The following is a 10,856-nucleotide window of genomic DNA, read 5'->3' on the forward strand; positions in this document are numbered from 1 at the left end:
AGTCTGCAATTACACCTTATTGCAATATCATGGTCAATATCACAGTTTTTGGCAAGTTCACAGGACTAAATGAGAAGGGGTCCCTTTTCAGGAAACACCCCCTGGACATTTGCCCCATTCAAACCCTTCTGTCCTGCTCCAGGTTGGATGAAAGACCTGTACGTCAGAAAATATATTTCCACTGACAGCAAAAGTCTATCAATTCAATAATTAATAAATGCAGAATAATCACAAGTCAAACACAGCTGTGTGTGATCCATGCATTGACCGTATGGATCCATGTCAGCCAATATGGTTTAAAAAAATATTGCTCAGAAATGTATGTTTCAGAGATTCACCATGGAATGCAGCGAACAAAGATCACAAAATATAAGCAGTAACATTACATGAGACAACAATCATGAATTAAGGTCAGTAAAATAGTATGATGCCAAGCAATTTATTGGACACTGATCGATTTGATGTCTGACCGACAGAAACCCACCAAAGGCCTTAGCTTACATTTTTCAATGGGCCAGGATGTTGGAGTTACATTGAAGGAAATGGGATAATGTGTACATGGTACATGGTTTAAAGAGAACGGGAGTAAATCAGGCTTGAAAAAGTCCAAGGAAGAAAACATGCTCATGAATAGAAAGATTGATGAAAATAAAACTTAACTTTGCTCTGTGGATGGAGAAGAAGGGTCAAAATCTTACATCTGTATTAACTACACAACATTCAAGTCATTTTTCTGAAATAAGGACTGGTTTCTTCATCGTCTCATAATCAGTATTTCCATAGTCAATAGTTTAAAAGATTTCATATTTCATCAACAACAACAAAAAAGTGACTAATGCAAGCATACTCTCACATGTTTACACAAACACACTCAACATGCACTCCCAGAATCCAAGGACTTTAAGGCAAGAGTTTCCATTCAGGAAAAATACAAATAAAAAGTTTGCCCTCTCCACTTTGTTTTCCTTCCTTATACATAGCTCCCTCCTCGGTATTTGTGGCCCCCAGTCTTTGTCCTCACCCTTCTTAAAAAGGCTCACACAGGGGAGATGTGAGCTGAGCAGAGAGGGGGGGGGGGGGGGGGGGGGGGGGGGGGGTGGAGCAACAACCAGCAGAGAAGGCATTCTAAAAAGAGGAGGTGGAGCTGCTGAGGCTGGCGCCGATGGCGAATCACCATAGCCGATGCTGATGGAGGTTTCGACTGAGGACGGACCGGACATCTGAGGTGAACCTGAGATTGAGATGAAGAGGGAAGAGAAACTGGAGAATTACTATGGAAAACAACAGACTAATGAGTTATCACTAGTCTTGGCCGCTCATCACAGGTGTAATATCTTTGAGACATACCTCAGGGCGTCTAGCATGGGTAGCAGGTTAAGAAGAGCTGTGTCGCTTGGGTCGCTGAACCACGATTTGATGGGTATTGCGTTGTCTGTGAGGTGAACACACAGATGTTTGACAAGAGGATAAGGAGACAGGACAGATTCATGATGACAGAAGAAAAGCCCCTTTTGAAACTTATTTTGGAATAATAGTGTGGTAGATAGGAATATATCTAAAGTGTATTTGGCTGTTTTAGCACAGAGCCTTGTATTCACACACCTTGACTTTTTACACATTGTTATGTTACAAAGTGGGATGTCAACTTATGTCAAAGTGAAAGAAATTATAGGATTTTTTAAAACATTTATTAAAAATAAAACAAAAATATACAATACATATACAAAGGTATGTGGACACCCCTTCAAATGAGTGGATTTGGCTATTTCTGACATCTGTTTCTGACAGTTCTATAAAATCGAGCACACAGCCATACAATCTCCATAGACAAGCATTGGCAGTAGAATGGCCTTACTGAAGAACTCAGTGCCTTTCAACGTGGCACCATGATGGATTCCAACAAGTCAGTTCGTCAAATGTCAGCCCTTCTAGAGCTGCCCCGGTCAACTGTAAGTGGTAGGCAACACAAGCTCACAGAACAGGACTATTGAGTGCAGAAGCGTGTAGCGTGTAAAAATCGTCTGTCCTCGGTTGCAACACTCACTACAGAGTTCCAAACTGCTTCTGGAAGCAACGTCAGCACAATAACTGTTCGTCAGGAGCTTCATGAAATGGGTTTCCATGGCCGAGCAGCCGCACACAAGCCTAAGATCACCATGTGCAATGCCAAGTGTCACCTGGACTGGTGTAAAGCTCGTCGCCATTGGACTCTGGAGAAGTGGAAACACGTTCTCTGGAGTGATGAATCACGCTTCACCATCTGGCAGTCCGACAGGAGAACACTACCTGCCAAGATACATAGTGCCAACTGTAAAGTTTGGTGGAGGAATAATGGTCTGAGGCTGTTTTTCATGGTTCAGGCTAGGCCCCTTACTTCCATTGAAGGGAAATCTTAACGATACCACATACAATGATATTCTAGATGATTCTGTGCGTCCAACTTTTGAGGCAACAGTTTGGGGAAACCCTTTCCTGTTTCAGCATGACAACATCCCTGTGCACAAAGCGAGGTCCATGCAGAAATGGTTTGTCGAGATGGGTGTGGAAGAACTTGACTGGCCTGCACAGCGAACCTGACCTCAATCATATCGAACACCTTTTTTGGGGATGAATTGGAATGCCAGACCTAATCACCCAAAATCACTTTTGGCAGCAATTACAGCTGTGATTGTTTTGGGGTAAGTTTCTAAGAGCTTTGCATACCTGGATTGTACAATATTTGCACATGATTATTTGTTCAATTCTTCAAGCTCTGTCAAGTTGGTTGATAATCATTGCTAGACAGCCATTTTCAAGTCTTGCCATAGATTTTCAAGACGATTTAAGTCAAAACTGTAACTAGACCACTAAGGAACGTTGGATTTCGTCTTTTTGATCCATCCTCACTTTTCCCCGATCACAGCCATTAAACTCGGTTTTAAAATCACCATTGGCCTCATGGTGAAATCCCTGAGCGGTTTCCTCCCTCTCTTGTCAACTGAGTTAAGAAGGACGCCTGTATCTTTGTAGTGACTGGGTGTATTGATACACCATCCAAAGCGCAATTGATCACTTCACCATGCTCAAAGGGATATTCAATATTTTTGTAGTTTAACCCATCTACCAATAGGAGCCATTCTTTGTGAGGCATTGGAAACCCTCCCTGATCTTTGTGGTTGAATCTGTGCTTGAAATGTACTTCTTGACTGAGGGACCTTACAGATAATTGTATGTGTGGGATACCGAGATGAGGTAGTCATTCAAAAATAATGTTAAACACTATTATTATACAGAGTCCATACAACTTGTTAATCAAATGTTTACTCCTGAACTTATGTAGGCTTGCCATAACAAATGGGTTGAATACTTACTGCCTCAAGACATTTCAGCTTTTCATTTGTTATTCATGTGTAAACATAAAAAAAACACACAATTCCACTTTGAGATTAAGTGGTACTTTGTCTAGATCATTGACACAAAATCTAAATGTAATCTATTTCAAATTCAGGCTGTAACAACAATGTGGGAAAGGTCAAGGGGTTTGAATACTTTCTGAAGGCACTGTACATGTAGTAAATATAACATCAAGGCAGTTGCTTACCAGGGTGGCTGCGGTAGGCCCCAGGCGAGTTGTCCAGGATGACTACACTAGATAGATCGTTGTGCACCACAGAAAGATCTTTAATATAACTACCCAGATCCAATGTACAGTGCTAGACAGAGAAAAGAGGAATAAACGGGAGTTGTATATGTTGCAAATGAGTGACAAGTCTAACTGTACATCCTTTCTAGAGAGAACCTCTAAATCAGGTGTGTCAAACAAATGTTGAAATGTTGCCCCGCGGACCACATTCGGTCTTCATAGTCCTCTATCCATTGCTTTTGAAATTTTCGATACTGCCTGACTGATGACTGTTATCAAGCTGGACAGAGTGAAGAGACTATAAATGTAGGTCCAATATCATTTCTACAGTTTCGATTTGGTTTTAGTCATTTCAATGTTGATTGACTGAGTTTTTTTATCAAACCACCCACAGGTCGGATTGAATGGGCTTGCGGGCCGGATCCGGCGCGTGCCGTATATTTTACATCCCTGCTCTAAATAATGACAAATAGACATCCAGGGCCAGTTCCCTGGACACAGAATTAAAAGTGAATTGAAAGTGCTTAGTCTAGGACTAAGCTTAACCTGTGTCCAGGAAACTAGCCTTTAGAGTAGAAGACTGAGCAGGGTGCATAACTGTACAGAGATGAAGTGAACCTGTGTCAGTAGGTTTGTTTACCTGTCTGTAGTATCTTCGTTTCAGGATGTCCCTGTCCTTGTCTAGCTTGTCAGACACAGCTGAGCCATAGATTTCCATACTAGCCGTGAAAACCACCAGCTCATACCACTGACTTACCTAAGAGAGAAACAAACAGGCACACAAACAAACAGGCGAGAGAACCACCAGACAAATGTGTTCAAAATAAGTACAAGTGATTAATCAATTGCAAATTAATGAACTGTAGGCTACAACCCCAGTTGATAATTGATGCTCGCTCAATGCACTTTTCACACATTTATCCTCATCCCCAAGAGCTACGGTAGAGAGAATAAACAACACAAGACTTAGAATTTCCTTAGCCTCTTGAAAACCTACAAACACATGGAACTAATTTACATAGACAATTAATCCTCAATTAAAAAAAAAAAATATATATATATATATATATATATATATTTATATTAACTAGGCAAGTCGTTTAAGACCAAATTCTTATTTACAATGACGGCCTACACTGGCCAAACCCAGACGACGCTGGGCCAATTGTGCGTCGCCCTATGAGACTCCCAATCACGGTCGATTGTGATACAGTATATAAGAATAATTGTTTGGATATTGACACAAAAGGCACTATCACTCACCACTTCTAAGAAGAAGTCCACATGCGGTCTTTTATGTACAAAAAACCTGACAGGATGTTTGTCGATTACCACCTTCACAAGAGAGAGAAATAAATAAATAATGAGGGAGAAAGAGAATAAGAGCAGGAAAGGTTAGGAAACATATTCCTGGAGTTAATGAGTCAACGATGAATATTAGTCAGTCTGGTGTGTGTGTGTGTTGACAAGGTGATGTTAATAAATCAGTCAGACAGTAAACGTATAGGCCATTACCTTTAGAATGAAGTCTGGGGGAGTGCCTGGTCTCACTGTGGGTCTCATCACCCCGTCATGGTGGGAGTGAATTAGGGTCTCGTCAAGGTCTAGCACCAGAATCTTCCTCTTAACGGCATCTGATGAGCAAGAGCGCAATCACATTCAACACCAGAGAGAAAAACTAAACAAGTAACCTCAAATGTATCAGTTTCTGCCTAAGCCATAAATCCCTGGTTTCATAGCCTGGTCCCAGATCTGTTTCTTCCCTCACACCAACTCTTACTGTCAATGTCATGACAATCACGATAGCGACATTAACAGTTGTCAAGACAGCACAAAAAGATCTGGGACAAGGCTAAGAACCTTTGACCTTCTTATGAGACATTATTAGTTTGTGGTTGCCATGGCACCATGAAGTAGACTAGGCAGAGAGCTCCTCTAAAGATGTTTTATATTTTATTGTTTGTGTTTTCTTTATTTGATTTTATATTGGATTTTGTTAGCCTAATAAGTTTTGATTATTTATATACTGATTCAACGGTGTTATGACACCGGCAAGAGTTTTGTTTTGTTTTGCCCAGAGGCTAACTAGCTTTCATTTGATTTGAAACTGAAGATAGCATAGGCTTGGACATCACAGAGGCTTGTTGTAGTGGATCTCTCACTCCAAGGAGGACTATCCCAATAATTGGCGCCCTATAGAAATCTAGAGGATGCCGGCTTCACACAGGTGGGTGCAACATGTTGTTTGAGGAGTATCTATCCACTGAGTCTGCAGAGAAGCTGGGGATTGCAAGGGCTGGCCTGATGATCCGGACCTTTCTTACTTACTTACTTTTTTCATCCAAACTACATTAAAAAATATTTGTATTTCACCTTTATTTAACTAGGCAAGTCGGTTAAGAACAAATTCTTATTTACAATGACGGCCTACCCCGGCCAAACCCGGATGACGCTGGGCCAATTGTGTGCCGCCCTATGGAACTCCCAGTCACAGCCGGATGTGACTTTTGTTTTTAAGCATCTTTGAGATTATCTGTATAATGAAAAGCTCTATATAAAATAAATATATTATTATTATAGCGTTGTTGAAAATAAACAGGATACTTACTGAGTCGGTTTATGAACACAGGCGACAGAGGTAATGTGTCATAACGCACTGTTTGGTACTGGATTACCTGCACAGGAAGAGATGAGCAACTGTCAAAATTGAGAACCTGAAGAATGACAAATTCCAAAAAGTTGTTCTTATAAACACAATAAGGTTAGGCCATTTGTTAGATACATTGTAGAGCAATAGCAGTGTGCTGGAGTTGTCAAATATAGTTTTTTTTTACTATGCACCTGGAATTACATAACACTTCAATGGGTTCCAGACATATGTGAAATTACGTTCCAATGACACCAACACAGTTTGGCACTGCTCTATTCCTTTCAAATACTCCTCCAACATAGATACATACAGTGGTTCTCCTCCAGGAATCACACTTCAATTTGCCCTCTGCACCAGGGCTATATTTAACACACATACGCAAGCACACATGTACACACATCCTCAGCTGTCCAGGACTGTCAAACAGACGCAACAGGGTAGTTTCAAGGCAGGCAGCCTTGTGAGACCTTTGTGCACACACACAGATAGAGTAGGATACTTTCGCTTGTACTGTAGAGCTGATAAAAACAAAAACCTGCTCAGTCACCACGCTTTATTGACAGAATGTCCAGCGTACCATGCTGTGTGAATACGGTGTGAAGTCAGTAGTATGCAAGCTATTGCCTTCTCCTTTTCCTACTACAGTGGATTGGTTCGGTTCTGCAGCAAAAAGTTGTTATAGGACCAGCTGAACAATGAGTGAGTGGCTAATAGGGATTACCATGCTGATTATAGTTGGCTGGTTGAAGAAAATACCCCACTTAGTCAAGTGGTTACATAAAACAGGGAAAGGTCATCCAAATGGGTTGTTTGTCTGAAGAGCCATTATCCCATCTGAACAGATGGGAAGCTCTAGGTTACACTACAGAGAGTCAACAGAGAGGGGTTGATTGTCTGAAGAGCCATTATCCCATCTGAACAGATGGGAAGCTCTAGGTTACACTACAGAGTCAACAGAGAGGGGTTGTTTGTCTGAAGAGCCATTATCCCATCTGAACAGATGGGAAGCTCTAGGTTACACTACAGAGAGTCAACAGAGAGGGGTTGTTTGTCTGAAGAGCCATTATCCCATCTGAACAGATGGGAAGCTCTAGGTTCCCCCTAGAGCTCTAGGTTACACTACAGAGAGTCAACAGAGAGGGGTTGATTGTCTGAAGAGCCATTATCCCATCTGAACAGATGGGAAGCTCTAGGTTACACTACAGTGAGTCAACAGAGAGGAAATATACAACCATCTATCCAGCAAGGATTTCTACTAGGCAATTTTTTATTTTACCTTTATTTAACTAGGCAAGTCAGTTAAGAACAAATTCTTATTCTCAATGACGGCCTAGGAACAGTGGTTTAACTGCCTGTTCAGGGGCAGAACGACAGATTTGCACCATGTCAGCTCGGGGGTTTGAACTTGCAACCTTCCGGTTACTAGTCCAACGCTCTAACCACTAGGCTACCCTGCCACCCCCGAACCTGCAATACACTGTCAGCTAAACTGGTAATAAAATATTTGAAGAAAAATGATAATCATATTTTGAGAGAACTTGGTTTAGGTCTTGTAAAAGACAGCATTTGTACTTTTTTGTAAAAAGTGTAGTCAGATTCAGATGTTTTGGTTTATCCACTGCTCTTCCCTTTCTTATTTTCAAGTATGAAGAAATGGTACTATTTCAGAGTGTGTATAGAGTTCCCAGCTCTGCTTAGTTACACCTGAAACATCTAATCCGTATCCAAAGTCCCGAGTCCAATCATCACCATGTGCATACAGTGTCATAAACACTGTCCACAACAGGCGATAGAGTACAGCTTCTTCCTGTGCAATGCATTCTCTCTCTCTCTCATATATATATATATATATATATATATATATATATATATATATATATATATATATATATATATATATATATATATATATATATATATATATAGTAGTATATAGTAGTATACATATATATATATATATGTGTGAGCTTCAGATGGACCGTCTCAAGAGCATTGGCAAGTCCAAATGGGCCAAGTGTGTGCTATTAGTTTATCCAACTATCATTATCCGAGTGATATTGATTAGGGAAATCCCATAGTAGGAGGCCAATGTATTACATATACATTTCTAGAATACTCACCGTCCTTAAATGTTTCCTGAGTATGTACAGAATAAACCCCCATATTCTAGACGTCACTCCGAGGAAAGTGCGAATGCCAAGTAAACACTGACGGGTCTTCAGCATTTCGACAGTCACTCAAACAGTATTCTCGGCACAAATAGCGGTACAGCCCGAGAGACTCCGGTTGAGTCGGGTCCCCAGCCTCTTCCCTCCAGAACCTGCAGCTGCAGGTCAAGTAGACACCGACCAATAGCAATCGTGTGCTCAGTTCAAATCCTACTTTCGCCACACTCGATTGAAAATGAATGAAGAAAAAAACCTTTTAAAAAGTAGCTAAACCGTCATTAAAAATGAAAGCGATGAATCCAGGCGAGTAGCAACTAGCATTCGCTGGTTCTCGGTCGCTAGTTTAGCTAGCCCTGGTAAGCTAGAAAAGTGTATAAAAGGAAACGTCCTTGTAAAATACCAACGATACAATTCTAACTTTGCTTAGTTAGGTTGACAAATTGAAGTTGGTTGACGAAATATGCCAAAGTCCCAACTAGACGCCGTCAACACATACTTCAAACAAATCCGGAACTGGACAGCACGCCGCCATAACTACGTGGTTTCGACTAGGCGGTATACATGCCACGTTTACGTGCTATTCAGAACTAGGAAACTAGAGAATGCCAACTTGCTAACTGAGTGAATGCGGCACGTGTATAACTATAAACTATTAGCAAGTCGGACATTTCAGAGTTCCCTAGTTCCAACCAGAAAATGAATGCAGCAACAGTTACGACCGGAAGTGACCTTTTCGTAGCCGGTTGAGAGAAGCTCGTGGGGCATATAAGCCCTGAACATCGCCTGACAGGCAGCCATGTATCCCTGGCTGCGTACAGCCCCAAGACCAGAGTCAATCGCATGCAACGAACAACGAGCCATCGAGCCACATTCAAACAGAGCCAGAAAGCTGAAGCCTAGGGGATGGATCGAAATGTACACAATGGGTACCTGGAGGAAAATGGGGTGGGTCATACTTTTTCAATTTCAGTTTAAGGGAGTATTTGTTATTAATCTAGTCCAGGGGAGGGTCATGCAATTTGTAATTTATGAAATGTCAATATTTCTTAGTGTTTTAGAATTAGTTCTCATCTCTGATTCTCTGCTGGGCACACAATATCAAGTAGAATTATAGGCTATTAATTAAGTGTGGTCTCAATCTAATGATCCATAGCCTAAAGTCTACAAAGCGCATGCTTTGTGAAGCAGAGAATAAACTTTATATATATATATATATATATATATATATATATATATTTTTTTTTTTAGCTAGCTGCTGGGATGGTGTTAATTAAACTAGGCTGCATTTAACACGGCAATGGATATTCCAACCCTGAACCCCGGCCTGCTCTGCTCTTGCTGATCAAAATCTTATATTTTTGATTAGGCCGTAGTCTAATCTTGTGCATGGCCTAGCCTATAATCTATGTTGTGTTCAGTTTGAAAAGGAGAGTGTGAAGATGAGGAGGAGGACAGGCGGTCAAGTTTGATAACTTGCATCTACTATAATTGATTTGATTACAAACAATATGTTTCTTGCCCATGATGTCAGTTTATTTATCAGAGTTATTGACCTCAGAATAAGCCAGATTCGACTGATTTACATTGTGGTGCTGAAATTTGAAGCAGTGGCACAATCAATCGGAAATGGACAGCTCATGGTGCTGAAAGTAGGCAAATTTGAGTAGGCATAATTAATTTGAACTGTATTCAATTTAATGAGACTTTACTAACAACAAGAGGGCTTTGTGTTGGACCCTATTTCTTCCTATTTAAGAAATAAGAACTAGGCATACCTGTTTGACAGATGAAATTGGGCTATAGGCTGCTATATCCATAGATTTGTCAGCCAATTCCTCCATCCACCATGCACTCTTTAAATAGCCTACCGCCGTGTCAGTGAAGGACTGTTAAGTTAAAACCAAGACTCGAATTGAGTAGGTATGAGAGGGTATGCCATAAGTCTAATTTGTATTAAAGAAAATAGCAAAAAGCACAGGCCTACCCCTTGTTAGCTTAAGATTTACAAGAAAATAAAACATATCTGATTATATAATGTGATCTATAACAGTGCTTTGGTCTGCAATGCTTTATGCTAGAAACAAGCTGTAAAATCCTCTAAAGGTTCTACAGCTGCACCATCGAGAGCATCCTGACTGGTTGCATCACTGCCTGGTGTGGCAACTGCTCGGCCTCTGACCACAAGGCACTACAGAGGGTAGTGCGTACGGCCCAGTACATCACTGGGACCAAGCTTCCTGCCATCCAGGACCTCTATACCAGGTGGTGTCAGAGGAAGGCCCTAAAAATTGTCAAAGACTCCAGCCACCCTAGTCATAGACGGTTCTCTCTGCTACCGCATGGCAAGCAGTACCAGAGCGCCAAGTCTAGGTTCAAGAGGCTTCTAAACAGCTTCTACCCCCAAGCCATAAGACTC

General features: G+C 41.1%; 1 protein-coding gene across 1 annotated transcript; it reads right to left on the reverse strand.

The window, feature by feature from the left end:
* Nucleotides 1–420: 420 nt before the first annotated feature.
* On the reverse strand, nt 421–9,278 carry LOC109867483 (CTD nuclear envelope phosphatase 1A-like). The gene is made up of 8 exons (XM_020456664.2): nt 8,393–9,278; nt 6,231–6,297; nt 5,138–5,256; nt 4,886–4,957; nt 4,263–4,379; nt 3,581–3,692; nt 1,348–1,432; nt 421–1,231 (listed from the first exon to the last, which is right to left on the reverse strand). The coding sequence occupies exons 1-8, from the start codon at nt 8,495–8,497 to the stop codon at nt 1,171–1,173; spliced, it is 738 nt and encodes a 245-aa protein (XP_020312253.1). The 5' UTR covers nt 8,498–9,278; the 3' UTR covers nt 421–1,170.
* Between the last annotated feature and the right edge of the window lie 1,578 nt (nt 9,279–10,856).

The sequence above is a fragment of the Oncorhynchus kisutch genome, linkage group LG22 (assembly GCF_002021735.2).
Source record: "Oncorhynchus kisutch isolate 150728-3 linkage group LG22, Okis_V2, whole genome shotgun sequence".
In the NCBI taxonomy this organism is placed as follows: domain Eukaryota; kingdom Metazoa; phylum Chordata; class Actinopteri; order Salmoniformes; family Salmonidae; genus Oncorhynchus; species Oncorhynchus kisutch.

Excerpts from the sequence above, each read along its gene's own strand:
- LOC109867483 (XM_020456664.2), bottom strand. The coding sequence starts at position 8,497 with ATGCTGAAGACCCGTCAGTGTTTACTTGGCATTCGCACTTTCCTCGGA. Across the intron at positions 6,298-8,392 it reads TCAGGAAACATTTAAGGACG|GTAATCCAGTACCAAACAGT; the intron begins GTGAGTATTCTA and ends CTTCCTGTGCAG. Across the intron at positions 3,693-4,262 it reads AACGAAGATACTACAGACAG|CACTGTACATTGGATCTGGG; the intron begins GTAAACAAACCT and ends TTCTCTGTCTAG.